Source organism: Eretmochelys imbricata, chromosome 5 (assembly GCF_965152235.1).
Source record: "Eretmochelys imbricata isolate rEreImb1 chromosome 5, rEreImb1.hap1, whole genome shotgun sequence".
Taxonomy (NCBI): domain Eukaryota; kingdom Metazoa; phylum Chordata; order Testudines; family Cheloniidae; genus Eretmochelys; species Eretmochelys imbricata.
Window position 1 is genome coordinate 108,775,353 of NC_135576.1, and position 24,923 is coordinate 108,800,275.

Consider the following 24,923-nt stretch of genomic DNA (forward strand, 5'->3'; position numbering starts at 1 on the left):
TGATTAGTTGGAAAAAAATGTTTGGATAAGTTGTTTAGCTGTAGTCTGGAACTGTGGAAAAGTTCCTGAATGTTTATTAGCTCATTCAACATGTCCTTTATATTTTTTCACTTACCCCCTCTCCCCCGCCCCACATCACAGCAGAATCAAAAAAGGGACGTCCTCTTGTGATGAAATATCAGAGAAAGCAAGGGCAATAAAACTATTTCAAAACATGAAGATAGATCTGTAGACTTACATAGAGATACCGGCCCACATTTTCAAAAGAGATCCCTAATTTAGAGGCTTCACATTTTTGGATCTATCAATTAAGTCTTAGATAGGGTACTTTAATATCCAAGCCACCCAAAATTAATTTTCTGACTTGAATTAGATTTCAGCTTCTCAGAAACTATGGAAAATCAGACCCCATGTATCTCAAACTGGGCAACCAAAAATAGAGGAACCTGTATTTAGTGCACACTTCTGAAAATTTGGCCCTCAGAGACTTGTTGAAGCTCAAATACTGTACTGAATCACTGACATGGATGAGAACAGCATCTTGTGAATTTTTCACCATATCACTCACTCTCTTGTGTAAGGGAGAAATAACATGTTTGTACATGAATAAAATGGACACACTTTTAACAAAACTGTATTAACAATTAATTCATTAAATAGCAATAGGATACAATATATCTGTTCATACACATTCACACCTCCACATTCAGAATAGCTGTTCAAAGATGTGACACACAATTCCCATAGAGCCTAGTCTTCAGCACATAGTCCAAAATCTGGCAAAACTCCCATTGACAATTAAGCCACATAAATCTGGATAATTTTTGATTAACAAAGCAGAAAGTGTGGTACCACCAACTCCCAAGAATGCTGTTCTGGGCTTATGTCACATATGCCTTTTAACTGCTCTATCTGAAGACTGTTTTGCCTCTAACAATTTATACATTAGATTGGATTATAAGCAATATTCAGATAGCCCCAGTTTAAGAAACCACTGCTGTTAGCACAATTTATTATTTATGTAGCACCATCATTGTCAAATGTATACCATTCACAATGTAAACTAAAACCTGCATGGTTTTGAATCTCTCTCACACCTTTTGCAACTCTTTATGCAAGCTTCGAAAGTAAGAAAAAAAATTGTCCTTGACAGATATTTCCAACAGGTTAGATCAATATAACAGAAAACCCTCCTCAGACTGTAACACCTATTATTTTTGAAGATGAATACCAATACTTGCCATTTTAGTACTAGTATTTAGTGTCTACACATCCTTGATTCCACTTGAATATCAATAAGCTGTTAGACTGGCTTAAATCAAGGTGCTGCCAATCTGAAGATTAGTGTTAAAGACCTAGTTGATCTATGATAAATGCATGTCATTATTTGTCTTTCACCTCAGAGGGCTTAGTTTATTGCCCTCTAATTGGACTAAACCTATTGCCCTGCAAAGTTCTTGTGGGACACAGACTTGCAGCATTTATTGTTGCTATGCATGTGCATTACTATTAGTAATAGTGCAAAGCTATTTGAGATTTAGACCTTGTCTTCTCTGCATGGTTAACCTGAGTTATAATTCAAGTGTTGCCCTAAACTTGCATCCCATCACACACAAAAACCTGTAACTCAAGCATGGTGGTGATTCCAACTTCAGTTGGGCAGCCCATCAGGGTATATAGGTTTCAGCTTAAAGTAGCACAAATCATTAGTTGCTAACATGAACACTCTAGTGTGGACACAGGATAGAGCTGCTAAAGTGTTGCTGGTACTCCAGTGCTTTCCCACAATTCTACCCACATGCTCAGACAGGCAAAACAACTTTCCCTGCAATTCACTGGGAAAAAATTCATAAGAGTGTCTCTGTTCGCTGCAGCGCAAACCACCATAAGATATGCCTCCAGAAGTCTTAGCACTACACACTAATGTGTGATGTGTCAGTGTGGCCATGGCAGCTCACAAGCTAAATCGCAGCGCAGCCGCTCTCACTTGAGCTGGGCTAACTCAAGACAGGTAACTCAAGTGTAGAAAACTTAAGTTAGCTGTTCAGTAAAGACATACCCTAAATGTACAGTCTTAAATCTAATTTCCTATTTTTAGTGTCTAATAACTTTAACCAAAATAATGTACTAAAATTTCTCCTATCTAGTGCAAGTGGAATAATAACCATTATAAATTATTTTACACCTTTTCTGACATTAAAAAAGTCAATTATATTTTAAGATTATTCATTTAGCTACAGGACTGGACTGATAATTAGACAGATATATTTGTATCTTGGCCAACACACCAGGTATTGAAGCAGGAAACAAAAAGGAGTTTTCACTAGCAAAGCTATTTTTCACTTGCTTTGTTTAGGCTTGAATAGCCCTAAAACAGATTTAAAATTTCAAACTTTGGCCATGATCTTGAAAACACAATTTTATTCAAATACGTAGTCCCATTGCCTAAAGACACTCACATGCAAGTTTGCAGGAGAGAGAGAGAAAGAGAGAGAGAGAGAGTGTATGCTTGCATGTGTGTGTGTGTCCTGATCCAACCCCCCTTGAAGTCAACAGAAAGACTGTCAGCAAAGAACATACACATGAGCAAAAGCAAAGTATTGCATACACACTGTGCATTATGCTGTTCATTATTACAATTATTTATAGTTCAGTAGCACCTCAAGGCTTCAACTGAGATCAGGGCCCCAGGGTGCTGGGCACTGTAAAGATACATAGAGACAGTCCCTACCTAGAAATGCTTATGTTATATATATATAAAAAGACAAAGCAGAAAAAGGGTGTGGTGGAAACTAAGGCACAGAGAGATTAAATGAATAGCAGGTTAGTGGCAGAACTGGGAAAAGCACCCAGGTGCCCTAGCCATTGGATCATGCAGGCAGCTCTGCGAGCACAATGCAGGGGTCTATACTCAGCCCTTAATTCCTCCAGATCCTCCCTGCACAAGGCCAGATATCTTTCCCCAGCAAACTCTGAATAGAATCTTTGGTAATAATACAAAATATTTACAAATCCACTCCTTGAGACAAAAACTGTATGGAATAACGAATACCTGCAATGGATATTGGACAGGGGAGACTGTCATTATAACCCAGTGAAACAACTGTCACATTCCTTCAAACTGCAGTGTAGCAATAAATATACAAAACTATATTTTTTCTGCTTCAGTATTTGGGTAGTGAGTATTTTTGCTCCATTTTGGGTGTTAAATTTTGTGGGCAAATACCGTGCTCAGATTCGAACAACCTTTCACCCCATAGCAGCATTTTATTTTTGAGTACACTGCTTTCACTTGAACTAGTCAGCATTAATGCTTTCCAATCTTTTAAAGCACAGAGATCTACAGATGACAAGTGCTTTGTAAATACAAAGTATCATTATTCATTTGCTTCAGATTGTTCAGTCATCATGGACATAAACTGAATAATTAGTTACACTGCCAATTGATGCCTAAAAATAATTCTTAGCCAACGGTGGAATTTTTTTCCTTCTGTTGAGCTAAATAGGGTCATTATAGTATAAATTACAAACCCTCTAAACTTCTATCCAGATAAAACTTTTAAAGAACCCATTTAAAGACCTCAGAACTAATTAATTACTACTTTACAGTACATTCCCCAATTATTATACATTCCAAAGAAAGCCCTCTTTTTTTTTTCTTTTTTTTTTTTTTAGAGTATTGAGTTTTTAAAAAGGCAGAAAGAGTCACATTACCTACATGCCTTTCATAGCACAGTTACAGTAACTAACCCGGTAGGCTTGTGAGTGATATAACAGGACAAAAAATCTGATGGCTTTTACATCTTAAAATTTGTATACGTCACCTATTTCCATTGCAGTGAGGTTCTTAAATTTTGTTGCCAATTGGTATAGCACAATTTCATCCACATCTTTATAATGTTTTTCTCTGTATGCTCATCCCAACAGGAATAAAACCAGTATTCCAAGCTGCTGCCAAAATTTAGATGCCTACGTTTGAAAAGTTGTCCTCTACTTACAGTAGAACCAATAGAATTGCAAGCTTAAATGTGTTGGTCCTTTAGCCTTACCATATAGTAAAAAACCCCAATAACATGGGAAAATCTACACAGAAATATTCATTTGAGAATGAAAGTAACATAGCTTTCAATCTATTGAAACCCAAATACAGAACAACATTTTTAAGTAGAGAATCCTAAAAAATGGAAGAGGGAGAGAAGGAGGCAGAGACAACAACAATAGTTAGGAAAGAAGTTTGAAGATGTTTGGAATCCATATTTTTATCAAATAAAATTTGTGAGGTCAATATTGTGATTAAACATTTCTGAGGTAAAGAATGAAAATATTAAAAAGTAGCATAACCTTCCTATTGCAGCTATTTTAGTCTTACTATCACTTCAAGAGGCTGTGCAGCATGCAGATGTACATGACTTGTTGGGACATGTTGCTTTTTAGAAGCAAAAATGGAACTGGTGTGATAGAAACAGGCAGTTGCTCTGAACTCCTCAGTAAGCTTGGATTGTACAGAATTCAGGAGATGTTTTTAGCAACAGAAGTATTATATTTTCTTCTTGATATCAATGAAGGGAGCAGAGTGAAGATCAACATGGACATCCATATTGCATCAGCAATGCCAAGATCAATGAGATGCATGGCTAGTTTTCTCTCTAAGCATCCCAGCTTGTTAGACTCTGTGCGGATTTCCACATATGATAGCATCTCCTGAGCAAAACATGGAGGCAGAATCTATGTATCATTTAACTGAGAATCTAACTCATCCCAAACTCAGTGTGGAGCTGGAAACCACCTGAAGCGGTTGGTTGATTTCTGTGGCTTGCTGTGAGGTGGAAGATGAAGAGGGAAAAGCAAAACATCTGGAATAGTTTGAGAGACATTAGAATCTTGATAGAAAACCCCCCTTTTTCCTGAAATACATGAAAAGTGAGAGAGAGCAGTGGAAATTCTCTAAGCAGTCTGAAAAGACACCTGGAAGATATTGCCAGCACAATCTAAGCCTCTGTAAGAAGATGATGGTAAGACTTCTTATAGCCGTAGGTTTATTTATAGCAATAGGTATATTGTGTTATTGGTAAAAGCATTAATAATAAGTAATCATTGGAACAACTTACCAAGAGACGTGGTGGATTCTCCATCACTTGCAATCTTCAAGTCAAGACAATGTTTTGCTTTTTAAAGATATGCTATAGCTCAGATAAGTCCTGGGCTTGATGTAGGAATGCCTGGGTGAGTTTCTGTGGCCTGCGTTATGCAGGCAGCTAGACTAGATGATCACAGGGCCCTTCTGGCCTTAAAAATCTATGAATCTATAAATCAGTTTTTCAATGTGATTTTTAACCTGAAATCATGCCTTTATCTCATTTTTCCTTTTCTTATATCTGTTGGCAAAGCCTGTGTCCTTCTTTGGATTTATTTCCTAAAATAAAATATTCTAGTGCTCAAATGCTTAAAAAACAGACACAGCCAAATATTCATGAGTAATTCTATGATAACAACCCAATGTATGCACCCAAAAGAGGTAGACACATTAAAGGAAAACAGATTTCAGTAGCTGTATACAATATACAACAGACGTATTGTACTTATCACTTATAAACACATTTTTAATATGCTCATTACCTCAGTCTCTGTCACAGTAAGAAAGCTTTTAAGTACTTGGGTATTTAAGAGTCAAGTCCGCAGCTATCATATAGGATTTATTTTTATTAGTATACAGTACATATTTAGGTATAACAGTCAATATAGTGCATGTAACATGCTATTTTTGGTACAAATATTAGATTAGCACCAGTCTAGTGATTTAAATAAGGTAGAACTACAGTGTTGATAGAACTATATACATAATTCTCTCTAATATTTAGAAAGAATGAACACAAATCAAAATGTAAATAAACTTCTCAATTGCAGTACCCACTACAGGGAATTGGAACATTCTCTTCTGAATTTCTGTTTCCAAATTAGTTTTAAAAAAGGCAAATTTGATCTGTATAAAGTTAATTATACATTTATTAACACAAATTAAAAAAATAGTCTCTTGCTTGAGGAATACATTAGATTTTTTTTCACTGAACTTTTTTGCACATTTTTTATACTTGTGAAAGGTGCTGGGTGGACAGTCCTGGTCAATCAAGTCCTCTGTTTATTCACAGAATAAGTGCAGCCTGGAAGGACTACATCAGTAAGTGAGTGTATAAGTTCATTCTCCATGCCCATTCAGTTCTTGACCTTCTGTTGGACTCTCAGAACTTCTAATAGCAAAGTTTGTCCTCTGAGACCTGATCAACCTCACCCACCATAATCTTTAACAGAGTCCAAGCCACTGAGGTCAATGAAAACAATTGCAGTGACTTCAGTGGGCTTTGGATCAGGCCCATAGTTCACTGAACATTCCTGAGATGGTGACTTTCCGTCACTACTGACATGGAAATGTATTCAAACCAGTGACTTAGATGGAAGCATTCTATATCCCTCTCACTCACAATCCCTTGAGCCATCCAGTGCTCTCACTGACCTGGTTTGGATTCATTACATTCTTTGAACCTCAGCATCCTTGCCAGAAATACAAAAGCTGTTCAAATTCTATCCTTGAATTTAAGGAAAGCTCAAAGAGAATTCAGATATGAAATGATGTAAATGGTTCTTATAGCTAAACATTCACAATACCTTAGAAACAAGATTTTTATCTGTATTATTGTATAGAAAAAAAATTAGTGAGGCTATTAAGCATACGCAGTTTGTACTGTTAAGATTTAAGATGGATCTATCTTAAATCCTCTTCAATTACTTTAAGGCTGGTTCAAATGAGAGTGTGACACACATAGAGGGCTAAATCCTTCCCTACTATTGCTCAAGCACAACTCCCTTTGAGATCATTGGGGGCTTTGCCTTTATAAAGATGGCAGGATTTGGCCCATATATTTTTCCTCTCATGTTATTGTACAGTTATTCTGAAATCCAACTCTCCCAGCACAAAGTCTCAAGATTAGCAGAGGGAACTAAGTGGTGTGGGTGATGGAATTTACACACAGGAACACATACGAAACCACAGAAAAGGAAGCAAGGCTGCTGCACAGTCTTCTGCACAGTAACTGCCATCTGTACAGTTACCCCTCTGTTCTCCCAAAGTGGTGTTAGGTGATTAGATTTGGTCATGCATGGCCTGCTTTCGCCTGGCCCCAACAGCCCCATCCATGTTGGCCTATTCCAAACTGGCACAGAGACCCCTCTGCGGAGTTCTGGGGGTGCTGATGCCCTCTGTGAGGCCACTCCATCCATTCCCCTTCCCTCCACACAGCCATATTGGGGAGCTTAAATGGTAAGGAAGGCCTTGTGTAGGCCTTCCAACTTGAGTGACTTACACTCTCATTGTACTGCAGTGTTGCTCACCTCTGATGTCATTTGGTTAGGTATTGAGGCAAAAAGGTTACCCTGAGAGATTCATTAGACACAGCAACTCTGTAGTGTACGCAGTTAAGAACATTAAGAAGTTATTTTTCTAGCAGTTTTGTTCCAATTAAATTCTGAGTTTTTAAAAACTCTCTCAGAAATAAACTTACATGTTAAAAAAGGTGTCAAATCCCTAAGGATTGTACTTGCAGTTAGGTCCAGGTGGGCACATCCAATTAGGATCCAAAGTCTTTGGAGTCGGATTGTGGCTGGACTTGTGCAGATGGCAAGGGTGAGGAGAAGACAAAAGCAGACTTCCTTCCCCATGGCGCTCCTGCACTGTGGGCCTAATTCAACTCCTGCTTAGATTCTTCCCATGGACTCCTGTGAGTTCTGGATCAGGTACCATGCTAGGACAGCAATGATAGAAGCACTAGTATCCCTAACAGCAACCCAATGTCAGCAACAGAGCTCACTCTGCAGATGAGCACATTACCCCTCCCACCGCCACTTCTCTCCCTATAACTGTCAGTGAAAACAAAGCTAACAGAACTGTAAAACTGTAGGTTTTATTGCTGATGAATTCAAACAACAGACAATTTACATTCACCAATCATGGAACCTGCAAGTTGACTGTTGTGTTAGTTTATTTTTGTTTAAAAATAAATGAATAAATTTACATAGCTATTAGGTGTAAGACCTAAGGCTTTAGTCTTTGGTGTAACAAAATTTGGGCATCTCATTAGAACAAATGACAGTTCCAAATGCTATGGGGGTGTTTGAAAATTGAAATTGGATTCAGATCTAAATTTTGCAAGTGACCCTTATTGTTGTAATGAACTCAAACCAAAACCAAGAACCAAACATTCTGAAACTTGGTGGTGCTTGAATTCTGGATCTAGACTGAGGCTTTCTGTAATGAGAACCTATTTCCCCACCCCTTCCTTGCTATGCTTAGCACTGGGCTACCGCGTTCACTCGAGTTGACTCTAATATACCCCAGCAGGAGTATAAAAATAAACCCTGACGATAATGAAGTTTCTTTTCTACACTTATACCCTCAAAATATTGCAAATATAAGTTAAAAATTCTGTGCACAAGAAAGGCCAGATGGGTATGAGTGTCAGTTTTGTTTACAGCTTTCTTGAGCAGACATAGTTGTGCCGATTACCCTTCCTACAGTCTTTTGCTTGCCATTTCCCTCGCCTCTGCACCAAAACACAATTCTTTCCTTGCTTTGAAAAGCGAGATGGACTTCTTCTCCAGTTTGTGAAGGTGACAGGTTCTCCTCCATTCCACTCCCAATGGCCAGGATTAACTTGATCATTAAAGCCTAATACGAACCAAAAAGATCAAGTCAGTGATATGCATTTCACCTCCAGTCTGAAGGCTCCTGCTACAAAAGAAAGCCTATTCTTCTATTCCTCTAGTGAGAAGTACACACAAGACTTATTGAAGGAAGAGAGCCAGAGCTGTTGCTTGGGTAGGGCAAATCGGGGTGACCACTCCGGGCCCTGCGCTTTGGGAGGCCCTGCGGGCCGGTGTAATTGGCTGGCCTGGTCACTCCCAGAAGAGACTAATCCGTCACTTCCGCCCCAGGCCCTGCACCCTCATAGGGACAGCCCTGAAGAGAGCACACCAGGTCTGCAAGTAAAATACAGTGTAACTTCTGGTAAGGCAACTAGCATCATGTGAGCAAGGAGACAGCATCCTTTCCCTTACTATCACCCACCCCAAAATCTCTCAATTTCTCTATACTTTGTGTCCAAGTTTTTCTTGTGAGATTTATCTTAATTTCCCTGGTAAGCACATTCTAGTCAAGAATGCAGATTCAAACGTTATCTGAGCCCCCTTGTGAAATCAAATTCCTGTCAGCCTTTTAACATTCATACGAGCCTTATCTAGACTAAGAAAATAGTTCATGTCTGAAAACACATTGGCTAACAATGTTTTTTCACCTAGTGCAGGCACAGCTTACTACCTTTAAAACGTTAGTTGGTTCACCCCAAACACATAAACAGTGTTTAAAATAGTGTTAGCTAAGATATTCAGACATATCCTATTTTCCTAGTCTACACAAGGCCCCAGAAATATACGAACTCACTAAATTTGTTGAACCTGATTCTCCGCTCCATTACAACAGCTTTATACCACTGAGGTCAGTGGAGTTGCACTAGCCTAAAACTGATCCCTGGGGATGGGTGGGGTCAAGATGAAATTCCTCTCTATGATACAGATTTTCAGAACTGGACCTTTCCTTTCGTACATTTCTCTAAATATTCAATAAAAGCAACTTAAGGAAAAAGGACACTGGACCTGATGGACAGTTGGTCTGTATTCCTATGTTCCAAAGTAAAGCTCATAGAAAGACACTAGTGTTCTCCAGGAGACAGTCATACTTAACATTTTGTATACTTGCCTATCCAAAAGGGCTTCCTGCCACTGAAGTCCCACAGCCACTGCATGTGTTGTTTAGTGACCACACTTGCTAGACTTCCAAGGTATCTAGGTTCAAAAAGAGAGGACGGAATAATCAGAATGATACAGAGTGAGACATCTTTCTACTTGACTTTTCTATAATGAGTGTTTAGTCTACCATAAGACACATATTACAATTTCGCATGAAAACTGATGTTTGGATCAAAGAATACCCTGTACACAGGTTTATTTTTAAACCTCATGTCCACTGGACAGATTGTGTAATCACTAATCAATTACTTAAAGGTAATAGATATTATATACTCATATGTAATATTTTAAACCCAAATGTTAATTATTTCACAAGAAATTCTTTAACACGGGTTTAAAAGTACATGCTGTTTTTTTGGTAGGTGTATTGTTTTGCAAACAAGAGTTGTTTATTTGTAACTGTAAGCTAAGGTCCATCTACCCCACAAATACAACCATGTCGAGGGATCTGGTCATATTATGGCTCCATTTTGTAATGCAAACTCTCAAACCATGTCCCCGGAACTATGCTAAAGCCTTGGATAAATAAAGGTAAAATTTCATTTACACTTCAAAATGGAACTGTGTTATAACTGGATCGGGGACAACTGGAGTATAAACAGATAGATTCCCGACACAGTTGAAACTGTAGTGTAGATCAGGCTTAAATGTTTTCAATAAAGTCCTAGCAGAAATTTTAAAGACTTATTTGATTTACAGCATCTTCCACTTAATTCAATTAGCAGTTGAGCTGGGTCTCTGCTTACATATGTTCTAAACCTTTGAACCAAATCATTTAATTTAACAGCAGTATAATCCTTTGATTGGTTCATGAAAATTCAGTAAAACTAAATCACTGGCACTAGAAAGTTGCTTCACCAAGTGCTACAAACCTGGGATATACACCCTAGTGATCATAGCAATAATGAGATCAACCTCTTATTTCAATCCAAATAATAGAAACACCTGATTGCAGCCAGAAGAAAGACTGGTGTGGCTATAATAAAATCTAATCTCAAGAGAGGTCCCTTCCAAATACTGATTTAAAAATCATGCTTGTATGAAAAGACATTTCTAATCATTACATGTAGTCACAGCTCTAGACACACTCTAAGAAAATGAGAACAGTTCTGAAAGTGCGTGTATGATAATAGCATTAACCTAGGTCCGGGCTCCAGACAGGCAGGAAATGACAATATAAAGGTATTTATGGAGCTAACTGTAATTCTAACTAAACCCTAATTAAAAAGGTCTCTACTGAAAAGGACATACTACTTTATTTAAAATACACACAACACTCATTGTGGTGCCAAATATGTCCATTTACATTTTTTTCTGTGTGCTTTAAAATCTATACCATGCATTCAAAAGCATCCAACACCTCAGAGCAATCAGTCCCAACTAAGCAAACATTTCAGCTAAATGGTGCCTGCCAAGGGTGTTCACAGCAATACGCAAGGCATTCAGGAGCTAAACTCTCTCCTTTATGCTTTCTACAGGGCAGCTCTATACCAAACTAAAACTGCCCAATAGCCAGTTCAACCAGGTACGAGAAGGATCCCTACAGCATAGGGGGATCCTTGGGTGGTACAGAGCAGCTGCAACAGACCCTAAATCACATACCCTATGGCCAGCAGAGGAGGAATGGTTGGGGCAACTCCATACCCGGCTAGCACAGGCGGTCATACCTCATTTGGGGCCATTAGCACCAATACTAGTTCACACAGCCAGACACACAGCTGGCCCAAGATCAAGGGAGTGCCAAAGGCACTGAGCAGCTCCCAGACATAGCTTTAGACCTTTTATTAATTTTTTGTATTATGGTAGCGCCTAGGAAACCCAGTCACAGACCAGGACCCAGTTGTGTTAAGTGCTGTACAAAGACAGCAAAAAGATGATCCCTGCCCTGAAGAGCAGCAATCTGAGTTCTGAGCTCTGGCTGTTAGTTTTATTTAAACGCTAACACATGGAGATTCCAGGTCAATGGAAGAGAGGCCCTGATTTTCCTGTATAAGCCAGACCCTTTGTGTCACTCAGGCAGTGCAAAGTGCATGGCCATAAATGGCCCCCAGAAAATTCCCCTTATGCGGGGGAACTCCCTAGTGGCCTAAATCAGAAGGAGGGGGCTCCCATGCAAGCAGAGTTCTGCTACACTGCTCCTCAACTGATGCAATGTCCGCAAGGGCATAAACTGGAACAGCATCCTAGGTTGCTCTAACCACTGTTGGGTCTGGGCCAGTGCAGAATCAGGGAACCGTAAAGGAGCTCTCCTCCCCTCATGCCAAGAGGAGCTTGGAGGCAGGGGAGAATTGAGCCGAGAGAACCAGATTCATAAACAGTTCTTTGACAAGTGTTGAAAACACTTCTGTTACTCAAATGGAAGGTTTCCTTTCCACTGAGCAACCTTCTTTGTTGTGTGTTAAACATTCTCCAGTAACCCTGCATTGTCATGTCTGCATTGTCTGTCTGAGAACAATACCCTGCAATTAGTGTGGCAGAAATGATGCAAGTTTGGTGGGGCAATTAGCTGTTTTTATATCATGCCATCATGACACAGAACAAATCTGTTTCAAGGGAAGCATTTTATTATGAAGTGTCATGACTTGTCACTGTTGAGGGGCTGAACAAACAGGTTCATATGTCATCCAGTGTGCAGATTCTAATGGGCGAGTGTCATGTTTATGTCAAAACCCAATGCTGAAACACGAACCCTGTCACTTTGTAGCTAAACCCCAAATCTGAATGTCTTCAGGTTCATTACTCCCTAATGGTCAGTCCTGTCAAAATGAAGATATGGACTATCCTACGCACTGTAAAAGTATTAATGTACCATATTGTGCCTTAGGATCTGTATTTATGGCTCCTAAGTGGAATCCAAATGTGGCCCAGTATTTTCAGCTGAGACTGCTGCTATTAATTTGTTTACACTGTCTCCAGTTACAAATGGGAGGTATCTGGTGCAAGGATGTTTTCAGAAAGGGTCATTAATTCAGCAACTAACTCCCCATCCTGAGGTGTGGTTGACATACAATTTTTGTACCAGTATAAACACTACATTTTTTAGTGGTGTGATTTTTTTATCATTAGAGTTATACCAGTACAACTGCTAGTATGGACACTGGCACAATTTTGCCAATCTAACTGCATCCATATTAACCCCATCAGTATAGTTAAACCAGTACAACTTGTGTGTTTAGACAAGGCCTGAGTGTGTTGCTCTTCCAGGGACTCTGCAAGGCGTATTTATCTAGCCAAGTTTGGGTTTTCAACCTTTTTTCATTTGGGGACCCATAAAATTTTTTGAATGGAGGTGCAGACACCTTTGGAAATCTTAGACATAGTCTGTGGACCCCCAGGGTTCTGCAGACCACAGGTTGAAAACCACTGGGGTAGAAGATACAAGGTACATATTTTTTTCCTTAAAGGGAATTAACCTTAGTTGGAGTCTTACTGCCATTGAGCCAGCAACGTTGTAGCTTAACTTAGTTTTAAAAATTGTATATCCACCAACACTGTTTCTTATAAAACTGGAAAAAAAGTAAATAATGCACAGAGTAGTTTTCCCAGATGGAAACCTGGTAGTGAAATGATGTTTTACAGTGTTCTGAAACTGGCTGTTTCAGCCGTAAATTCATTACTGATCTAACATCACCAGTAAAATAATGAGGAGCTAGGCATGCATTACTTTGGGAATGAAACGGCTGATCTGTTCCAGGAACAGAAATAAGAGAATAGAAAAATAAAACCATTTATTAACTCATCTTCCAATCAGCACTTCAAAATGAATTAAATATCGTCTGAGACTGGGACCTGCACATCTGTAAGCCATTTGCAGTAGAGGGGGAAGGAGCTCTCATTTAACATGAAAAAGCCTCCTCAAACTGAAGTATCCAGCTTTAATTAAATTATCACGGCTCATGAGAGATTTGTTTGCTTGTTAGTTAGCTGATATACTTTGACTCTTCCTTGTGGTGTTCCATACCATCACTTAACCTCATTCAATTTTCATATTACACACAACTTTCCAGCAGGAAAGGAGTCTCTGCAGCTACTGACACACACAAGGTGGACTTCCCAGAGAAAAGAGGTCTGACTAAGGTAATTTAGGGAGGGTTCCCTCCCAGTTAGTTGAATGTGAAAGGGATTTCAGAGAGAAGATAATCAGGATCTGCTGGCCTGACAGCTTTGTTCGGGATGTTGTCTGGAGGAGGACAGGAAAAGGATCATTATATGGCTCATATTACTCACCAGGCAAAACAAAGTCATAATGAATGCAAGAGCATGTTGTTGCCAATATAAATAGAACCAGGGGAAAACTGCCTCAAACAGCAGAGAGATCAGGAGAGGGAGCAAAGCTCTTTCTGGCCTTCCCAGCATGGCAGCAGTAGGGTTGGGCAGGTTCTCCCCCACCCCTCCCCTTCACTTGCAGGTAGGGAGGAAGTACACTGCATTGCCAACCTCACGCTTTCAAAAGATCACCAACCAGATCCATTGAAATAATGAAATTAACAAAAATGAGGTTTCTTTTATTTGCCTCTGGTTTCTGAAACTTTTAGGGCATAGGTGTTGACTTTTCGTTTTGCCGGTGGGTGCCCCATCCCAGCTCAGCCCCTTTCCCCAAGGCCCTGCCCTCACTCTGCCCCACTCCACCTCTTCCTGCCCCCACTCTGTCCCCTCCCCTTAGGTCCTCTCCCCTGAGCATCTCCTGCCCACTGCTCACTCCTTTCTGCCCCCTCCTGCCTTGAAGGGAAAGTGTGTGTGTTTGGGGGGGCTCAGCCTCCCCCCAATGGCAATTTTCAGCATATTTATACAACTTCTTTCATATTCTGTTATTGAATGTGTGTCTATCATTGGCATCTTAACAATGTAACCCTTATTAAAATAGTAATGAAATATATCATTACATTATCATGAATTACAGTATATTAAAATCATTACACTCAGCTACAAGCTGTCTTCACTAACATCCCAGTTTAAAGACAGTATGTTCGCTCTTGGCTTCACACCTGCTTAGGGCCTGTTTGGGAGCTGAGGCCACTGATGGCTGTGGGAAGAAGGTGGATGGAAGGGACAAGCAGTGGGGAGTCTTTCCCCTCTTTCTTCGCTCTCCCTGTCCCTTTCCCTTTCTCTTGTTTCTTCTCTAAGTCCTTGCTCCCATTCCTGATGTTTCCCCTTTCTTGCTTCCCACCCATGTACCTTTTCCCATCTCTCTCTGCTTTCCCATCTCTCTCTGCCTGCTCCTGGTGGCTCTGTCTGGTGCCTGCTCCCACCCACACACTCAAAGTGGCAGAGGGGGTTCCCCCTCCTTGGGTGGGAAGGTGCCTAGTGGTTACGGCACAGGCGTCGGGCTCAGGTGTTCTGGGTTTGATTCTCTGCTCTGCAACAGACTCCCTGCTTAGCCTTGGGAAAGTCACTTCACCTGTGTGTGCCCTAGATCCCACCTGCCAAATGGGGCCAATACTGACCCTGCCTCCTAGGCTAAATCCATTCATGGCTGTGTGATGATGGGGGAAATGGAGATACCAATGTGGGTAGATTTGGGCTGAATTTCTCCACAGCCAGAGAGTGAGGGCCAGCTCCAAGGGAGGGACGGGAGAGAGAGTGGGTCAGGCCAGCTCCACACAGAGGGGGGTCGGGGCTTCGGCCCTGCAGCTTCTGCCACTAGGGCAGCTGGGGCTCCCGAGCCGGGGACTTCAGCCCCACATGTTCTGCCAGGGTCCAGAGCTTCTCCTCCCTTTCCCCATGCCCCTGCCCCCCAGTGTAGCTCCTGCCAGGGTCCTGGGCTTCTCCTCCCCCTTCCCCCCAAGCGTGGTCTCTGCCGGTGTCCGGGGCTTCTCCTCCCTCCCCTCTCCCACAGCACGGGGCCGGGGCTTCTCCCCTCAACCCCCAGCATGGCTCCTGCTGGGGGCCGGGGCTTCTCCTCCCTTCCCCTCCCCCCAGTGTGGCTCCTGCTCAGCCTTCTCCTCCCTCCCCCGCAGCATGGCTCCTGCCGGGGTCCAGAGCTTCTCCTCCTCCTAATCCACCACTGCACCCACCCCCAGCCTAGCTGGGCTCCTTTGGGTCACCTGATGCCTGCTGTGGCTGGAGTGGAGCCTGACTGGCAGGGAGCAACCATACACCGGACACCATGGCCATCAGCCCAAGAGCTGTGGGGTGGCCCTAGGTGAGCAGGGGCTGGCTGTGCTCCTGCTGATAGTCCAGCACTCCTGCCCACACCTAACCCTGGGGCTTTTTTTTTTATGAGACTCACTCAGCCCCTGCCAGAGCAGGGAGGTGGGAAACAGCTGATCTGAACCTGCCCGCCAAACAGCTGATCGCAGCTGCATGCAGGCTACCCATAGGAAACAGCTCATCTGCCAAGGCACCCGCAAAACAGTTGATCCCTGGCTGCCAACAGCTGGTCATCCCAGTGGGTGCTGAGCACCCCCTATTTTTTTTCCGTGGGTGCTCCAGCTCCGGAGCACCCAGGGAGTCAGCGCCTATGCTTTAGGGTGCACTTGGGTTGCACTTTTCCAGCTTTTCTCTACAGCCGGGGGGGGGGGGGGAAGGGGTCTAACAACTTGCTTTTTAAAAATGGAAGCTGAGACTCTGACATAATCACTTGGATCCAGGAGCTGGAACTTTAAGACCACCACTATGAGATTCATGATAAAAATCACCAGAGTTGGCCAGATTAGGTGATATTTGAGCAAGGATAGGTTAATTGGTCTGGATGATATGAGAACTAAGACCTAACCTTTGCCAATTATCCGGAGCAGACTCAAACTGTCATGAAGGACTGGAATCAATTAAGAAGTACTTTATTCTCCATGCTCCCACTGCTGCCCTCATTGCTCAAAACACGTTTCAATCCAGTCCCCATTAATCTCTTTTTCACCTCTGGCTCCTCTCTGTTGCAACCTTTATTTTACAGAATAGTTGCAGGGCCCAGATGAGTATGTGCTAGGCCCAATCCGCTTTCAATTTTTATGCAGTCTACCACTCTCCACAATTTGTTACTCTCCAGCAGGGCTGCAGTGCTGCCAGAGTGGTCTGGAGTATTACTCTGGCACCTGAAATCTAGGATGGAGCTTTGCAGACACTTGAGAAAGCTATGCTCTGGCAGCTCTGCTTAGGCATTTTCAAAGCCTCAGGGTAGATCTGCATTGCAACGGGGAGGTGTGATTTGCAGCGGAGGTAAACATGCTAAAATAGCTGCGTGGATGTTGCGGCATGGGTGGTGCCTCAGGCTAGCCAGCCAAGTTCAGACCCAGGGGGTCAGATGGGCTTTGACTCGGGGGGCTAGCCCAAACCGCTGCCCATGCTGCAAAATCCACACTGCTAAATTCAAGTGAGGGCCATAGACCTTCCCCTTCCCACTCCTTCACCCCCACAAAACCTCAGAATTGGGAAGCAACCTCAGAGGCCATTGCCCACATCAAGGGATATAGGCTTATAGGACTTTAAGATCAGAAAGGACCATCATGATCATCTAGTCTGACCTCCTGTACATTGCAGGCCACAGAACCTTATCCACCCATTCCTGTAATAGACCCTTTAACCTCTGGCTGAGTTACTGAAGTCCTCAAATTGTGATTTAAAGACTTAAAGTTACAGAGAATCCACCATTTATACTAGTTTAAACCTGTAAGTGTCCCATATTCCATACTGCAGAGATACCCTCTCCCCGCACTGGGTATCTGTCAATCTGACCTAGGGGAAAATTTCTTCCCAACCCCCAATATGCCAGTCAGTTAGATCAGGAGTCGGCAACCTTTGAGAAGTGGTGTGCCAAGTCTTCATTAATTTAAGGTTTTGCATGCCAGTAATAAATTTCACATTTACAGGGGCTGGCCGACAGAACCCCAGACTGGCAGCAGGCTGAGCGGGGCCAGCGGCCAGGACCCCGGCTGGCAGGGGCTGGCGGACGGAACCCCAGACCAGCAGCGCGGTTGGCAGACGGAACCCCAGACCGGCAGCGGGATGAGCGGGGCCAGGACCCCAGCTGGCAGCAAAGTGCCACTAAAAATCAGCTCGCCTGCTGCCTTTGGCACGTGTGCCACAGGTTACCGACCCCTGAGTTAGACCCTAAGCATGAAGGAGGTAGCTCCAGTAATATGAATGAAACAGGATGGGAGCAGAGGATAGAAGAGAGGGAGTAAAGGAAGGGGCTACGGAGCTGGAGAAGCAGATGGAAATAGGGTGGGTCATTCCCTAAGAAGAGTTATTCTGGAACCCTCTGGCTGCTGCTGCTGCTGCTGCCATTACAGCCCCAGTGCAGCAGTCCCAGGAGCAGCAACATTTGCACAGCCCCAGAGCCAAGTGTGGGGGAAGCAGCAGAAGGAGTTGGGCCAGAGACATGTTCTGGCCCCTGTTCCACTCAGCTGCAGAGTCTGTCAGGGGCTCCAGCAGTTCTGGCCCCATACCCCTCCTGCTGTGCTGGCTCTTGTGCTGGGAGGTCTCTATGCCTGCAGCCTGCTCCCTGCCTTTCCCCAGGTCAGGGACTGTGGGACAGGGGTCCCAACACCAGGGCTGTACCCGCACCTGGGACACAACCAACCCCTAACCTGGCTCCTCCCCAGCCACCTCTCCTGGGGTGAGCCTGGTCCTAACCATCCCTCACTCCAGTCATTCCCTATACCTCCCCTCTCTGGTCAGCCAGTTGTAGCCCTCTGCCCCACCCCATCCCATGTCAGTTCTGAGTCCCTGGCCCCTCCGCTGTCCTGTATTTTCACCTCGCCACAGCTGACTCCACAATTCTGCCACCATTATCCATGCCCCGAAGCTTCTTATCCAAGCTTGAAACAGCACTCAGAGGGCTGCTATGGACAGAAAAGGATCCTGGAGAACCCTAACTAGGGCTCTTGGAGAATGACCCAACACCTGTCTACTTCCCTAACTCCCTGGTCCCTTCCTTTATTCCCTCTTCTCCTCTCCTGTTTCAGTCAACCTCTGGTTTTTTTTTACTCACAAAACTGTGAGCCCAATTAATGTCCCTGGGATGCATAAGTAACTTAAGTCTCTGACTGTGCCCAGAAATACAATTTTTAGATGTTTAACTGAGTTAAGGCCCCCTTAAAGTAAGGCTGAAAAATGTAATCTCACCTGTCTAATTAGGCATGCTCTGGTGCTTACAGGATAGAAAGATGCAGACACAATAGGTGAAGGGAATAGAAAGGAAGGAAGAAATGCACCCACCATGCATATGCTTTGCTAGGCTCCAGCACTATAAAGTTGATCAGAACCGCACTGCTCTCCCAGATTCCATTGCATGGTAGAGAATGAACAAACTCGCCTCCCCAGAATTATGCTGAGCCTGTTCTATAAGCATTGCCAACCCCAAGCTTTCAAAAATCATGAGTCAGCCCCCCACGCTCAAAAAAAGGGAAAAAAATCACAAAACTGTTTAGAAATTTCATGCCTTTTAAGCCATTTAATATTGGGTTCTCTTTATTTGCCTTCTAGTCTTGAAGACTGTATAGGCTCAAACTTTTCTCAGCAAGATGGAAGGTTAGAAATTTTGTGTTTAAATGCAAGCCAAAATTCCCATGTCTTCACATGACTCCAAGAACGAGTGCTTTAAACAAAAAAACCAACACCGAATATTGTGAGACACACAAATAAAATTGTAACAGCTGGCAACACTGTAAGCAGGAAAGTGGGGGGTCACAAGCTGGAGAGCGAAGTATGTAAGGAATTGAGTCTTCACTTCCCTCAACTCCCCATTCAGTGATGCTGTGGAGGAAAGTGTCACCACTGCAAACAAAGCATTGCAGGAATGGAAATCCTGAAGAAGGAGTGGGGGGTAAGCATCCAACACAAACATTTTGAGATTAACCTTTCTTGGGCTTTTATTTTTATATTAGTTCTTGGACTGGGCCAGAACCCTCAGCTGTGCAGCATCAATGGAGTGGGGGTTAACAGAATCAACTGAGCATAGGAAGCAGCTCAGTGCAGGAGCAACACCCAACTACCAAACAAAATGATGAATCTGAAAAAGACTTACTGCTCCCTGCAAGCCCGAGCAGCTGTATTCCAAGTGACTTTCTGGTCTGTGATCAGGAAATAGCAGCTGCTGCCATGATGGCTCCATCCAGATGGGCATTTTTTCATGCTAACATCCTGAAATAAAAAGATTGCTCATGCTCAGAGTGACTTGTTAATAGCATCAGCCTTCTAAAGCGCTGCTTTAACATGCTTCGTCAGGATCAAAACAGACACAAACATTTGTTTATATTAATAAAACTGAAGGAGTTTTTTAAATTCAACATCAGTAACTTCAAAAGATAGACTGGGTGCAATATTCATCTAGTGGAGTAGGCATGTACAAGATCAAAGCAGTTACACTATATTCAGGGTTTAAATTCTCACAGAGTGTTTCCCAGAGCTCCCCATGCCTCCCGCATTCAGGGTTCTGGGATGCACCAGGGCTTGGACTTCAGCCCCGTGAGGTGTGCTGGGACATGGGGCTCCTCAGTGCACCAGGGTTCAGGGCTTTAGCCCTGTGGGGTGTGCCAGGGCTCGGGGTGTCTGCAGTGCATCAGGACTGACCTCCTGCACAACAGGCCATAGCATCTCACCCAGTAATTCCTGTATGAAGCCCAAAAACTTGTGGTTGAACTTGCATGTATATTTTAGACAGACATTCAGTGTTGATTTAAAGACTTCAGGTGACTAAGAATCCACCACAGCCCTTAGTAAACTGTTCCAGGGATTAATTACCCTCACTGTCATAAACATACAGCTAAGGGTAGCCTAGAATTCCTCCTTACCTGTAAGGGGTTAAGAAGCTCAAATAACCTGGTTGGAACCTGACCAAAAGGATCAATGGGGAAAGAAGATACTTTCAAATCTGGGGGGGAGGGAAGCTTTGTTTGTGCTCTGTGTTGTGTGTTCTCTGGGGAAGCAGAGAAGCATCAGGTCAGAAAACTCCTTCTCCTAAAATCATCCTAAAATGAGTCTCAATATTGCAAAAAGAGTAAGTAAATAAGGCAAGGGCGCATTAGATTATCTTTTGTTTTTAGCTTGTGAATGTTCCCTATTCTTACAGGGAGGTTTATCCCTGTTTTTTGTAACTTTAAAGTTTTGCCTAGACGGGAATCCTCTGTGTTTTGAATCTGATTACCCTGTAAAGTTATCTTCCATCCTGATTTTACAGAGGTGCTTCTTTTATTTTTTTTCTTTATAATAAAGTTCTGTTTTTTAAGAATCTGGTTTACCTATTTGGTTGTTATATTATTCTCAAGCCTCCCCAGGAAAGGTGAAGGAGCTTGGGGGGATATTTTAGGGAACAGAAACTCCAAGTGGTCCTTTTCCTGAATCTTTGTCTAACTCACTTGGTGGTGGCAGCATTACCCATCCAAGGACAAGGAAGGATTTGTGCCTTAGGGAAGTTTTTAGCCTAAGCTGGTAGAAATAAGCTTAGGGGGTCTTTCATGCGGGTCCCCACACCTGTACCCTAGAGTTCAGAGTGGGGAGAGAACCTTGACACTCACTAATAAAATTTAGACCTTATTCCCAGTTTGAGATAGTCTAACTTCAACTTTCAGCCACTGGACTTTATGTCTTTGTCGGCTAAATTAAAGAGCCCTCTGATATTGATTCCCTGTATGGTCTTTACAGCCCATGAGCAAGTCAGCTCCCAACCTTCCCTTCAATATGCTAAATATATTGAGCCCCTTAAGTCTCGCACTATAAGGCATACTTTCCATGCCTCCAATAATTCTTGTTGCTCTTCTCTGATAGTATGTATTAGAGCAGCAGCCAGGATCTCCACTGTGCTAGGCACTGTACGTTATGGGTCTGCCTACACTGCAATTGAACACCAGCAGCTGACCCATGCCAGCTGACTCAGGCCCACAGGACTATACAGTCCTTCCCACAGGGGATTTTAGTTTTTTTTTAATAGAGGTTTTGTGTTTAGTTGATACATTCAGGCTTCATTTTGGATGAGTCCCATAGCTGAAGGGTCCCAGAGCTCAGGCTCCAGCCTGAGCCCAAACATCTACTCTGCAATTAAATATCCCCATAGCCCAAGCCCTGTGAGCCTGAATCAGCTGGCACAGGCCAGATGAAGGGGTTTAATTGCAGTGTAGACATACCCAAAGAGATTAAGAATCACTCCTTGTCCAAAAGAGTTTACAATCTAATTCAGACTGTGTGACCGCTTCAAGATAGAATTAGTTGCCATTTCATACGGTGAAGAGTGACCATTGGGGCCATCGAGTTTCCTCTGTGTTTTAGGTCCTGATTCTTTGGTGCGTCTGAGAAGTGCTCAGTGTACACATCAAAGGAGATGTGTACAAAGATGGCGTTAAGGGTTTGTGTAGATGAACCGTTAGTACGTAGCAGACCCTACAGCCAGGGAGTCCCTAGGGTCCGGTGAATTGGGGCTACCGCTCTGGGCCCCGTGTTTTGGAAGGCCGCGCCTTGGGCTGGCATGATTGGCCAGCGCACCTGGGCAGGGTGTGAACTGCTGGCTGCGGGAGGCTAGCCCCCAGCCCTGCCCCTTCCGCCCGAGGGAGTGCACGCCACCAGAAGGGAGAGCATACGATGGTGCCACTGCATCCTCCCCAACCCCAGAGTGCCGGGAGGGAGAGCGTGCAGCGGCACTGCTGTAGCCTCCCCAGTCCCGGGAAGGCAGGCGGCATGGCTCCAGCCCCCTGGAGCCCAGCCCAGCCAAAGTGGGGCCTTGGGGTACAGCGCGTAGGCGGGGCCATGCTTGGCCGTTTCGGGAAGCACTACGTCCCCACCCCTGTCCAGTGCGGTTGGTTCCAGAAGGGTATGTCTATGCTGGCAAGTTTCTGTGCCACAAGTGATACCATTTTTATTAAAACGCTGGAATTAAACTGCTGTTGCGTGCTCACACTGTGCTCCTTGTGATGCTGGACCGCAGCCACATTAGCAGCTCTTGCAACGGCGAAGAGAGCAGTGCATTGTGGTCGCTATCCCACTGTGGGACTGGCTGCAGGGTGCTTTGGGAAGGGTTTGCAATGCCTCATGGGGCAGGCACAGCATCACATGATGCAGGTTTCCCAATCCCATTGTTCCATGGGCATCCTACTACACGGTCAGCTGCTTTTCATCTGAAGCGGGGCGGGGAGTTGTGTGACAGGGAGTGTGTGTGTATGAAGTGGGGGAGCAACAGTGTTTTTTGGGGGACGAGAGTGTGTCAACATGCTGTCTTGTAAGTTCAGACAGCGGCAGGAAGCAACCAGTCCTGAGGCAGGGGGAGAGGGAAACCCTGACATCAGCCCCCACCTCCCTCCCTGGGCGCGCTCACACACACACACACACACACACGCGCCTCTGTGTTCAACAACCCAAGCATTTCACATTAATGGTTTGCTTGGTGTCCCAGAGCAGATCAGCACAGCATGCAACGGCTGTCAGAAACGGTGCTTTGAAAGGGGAGGGGCACATGGCTCCAGGGCAGCAGAGTTCAAAACAATGAGCGGAGCGCATTGTGGGACAGCTCCGGAGGCCAATTACAGCACAGAAAGCAATCAAGTGTCTACACTGGCATTAGTGTGCTGGAGCCTCTGAGCAAATAGCCTTATGAGTCTCGTCGAGGTGAGTTTTTTGCAGCGCTGCAACTGAGGAGTTTCTGCGCACAAAGTGGCTTGGCAGCGTGTACACGTCTGCAGTTTGAGCACAAAAAGCTGCTTTACTATGCAGAATCTTGCCAGGGTAGACAAGCCCTTAATGTCCGTGTGGACCCTGCTACTATGCACGAGGAGTTTTGTAGTGCACATTGGCCTCCTCTGCTTTGAAATGGAAGTAGGTCAAAGCGCACTACAGAACTCTTAGTGCATGGTAGCAGGGTCCATGTAGCCAGTTAGTGCACAGCTCCCTAGTGCACTTTAGTTTTACATTCCAGCTTGCTGCATGCCAACTGTTCATCTACACAAGCCCTAAGCCATCTTGATGCTTCACTGAACCCAGGGCATCAGAACGCCAGACTGGTCTGCAATATAATTTAGAACAACCTGGCTACTGTATGCTGGCTGCCAATGTCAGCTGGAGATCAGCTGGGGGCATGGAGCCCTAGCCACCCTGAATCCACTAGTAGGCAGGAAGAGGGTGGTATGAGAAGCCACTACTGCAGTGATACACCACTCAGAGATCCTCCTATGTAGTGGAAGCCCTGGTAGCCTGGTATAGGACTGCTTTGCACCACCACAGCAAAGCAAAGCATCCCTAACATACCAGTGAATCAGGCCCCTACTCTTCATCATTTCATACCAACATGTCTAAAAGTGTGTCTGTTGGGGCTGCATACATCTGACAGGCACACATTCCTGAGGCTTAATGATGAAGCAACACTGATGAGACTGCACCTGAAGATGTTTAAGACCATCATGTCAAGAAACAGTATTTTGACAGGTTTTTATTAAGCTTTCTTGAAGTGCTTTTACTTAAAAAAGTTTTATAAAGAAGTGTTCCCTTTTACTCATCCAAAGTGTAACCTGAATGTATCAATCAAAACACAAAATCTCTATTACAATAAACTAAAATCCCTTGTGGAAAGGACTATACAATTCAACACTGGGGAAGCTTTAAATTAAATGCACACAAAGGGCAGACAATAGTTACCTTGCTTTCTGAAGTCCATAACTTCCACGAAATTCCATCACACTGAAATAAGTTTTGGGTGCCTTCTTCAAAATGCAAGAGCCCGTCTAAATCAGGCGTGCAGCTCTTTGGAAAGGAGAGGACCAGATCCTGAAAAAGGGAATAACATTTACACATTGAAGCAAAATGGTTTTATGGAACAGAATAAATGGTCAGTTTTTACTTCAAAAGATTGTGACATGCATAGGTGCTGACTTACTCAGATCATGGGGGGTGCTCGACCCCTGCTCTCCCCCAGGCCTCGCTCCAACTCCACCCCTTCCTCCAAGCCCCCAAGCCCACCTCTTCCTGCCCCTGCTCTTCTCCCTCCCGCACAGCACCTCCTGCACGCTGCTGAACAGCTGATCCACAGCGGGCAGGAGGCACTAGGAGGGAGGGGGAGGAGTTGATCGGCGGGGCTGCTGGTGGGCAGGAGGCGCTGATCCGCAGGACTGCTACTTTTTTCCCTTGTGGGTGCTCCAGCCCCAGAGCACCCATGG

At 43.9% G+C, this 24,923-nt stretch overlaps 1 protein-coding gene across 1 annotated transcript in view; it reads right to left on the reverse strand.

The window, feature by feature from the left end:
* Nucleotides 1–8,516: 8,516 nt before the first annotated feature.
* FREM1 (FRAS1 related extracellular matrix 1) overlaps nt 8,517–24,923 on the reverse strand; it is an 85,822-nt gene continuing 69,415 nt past the window's right edge. The window contains exons 33-36 of the mRNA XM_077816445.1: nt 24,406–24,534; nt 19,817–19,932; nt 9,803–9,888; nt 8,517–8,716 (exon numbers count right to left, since the gene is read on the reverse strand). Coding sequence (XP_077672571.1) covers nt 8,517–8,716; nt 9,803–9,888; nt 19,817–19,932; nt 24,406–24,534 — 531 coding nt within the window. The remainder of the gene's footprint in view (nt 8,717–9,802; nt 9,889–19,816; nt 19,933–24,405; nt 24,535–24,923) is intronic.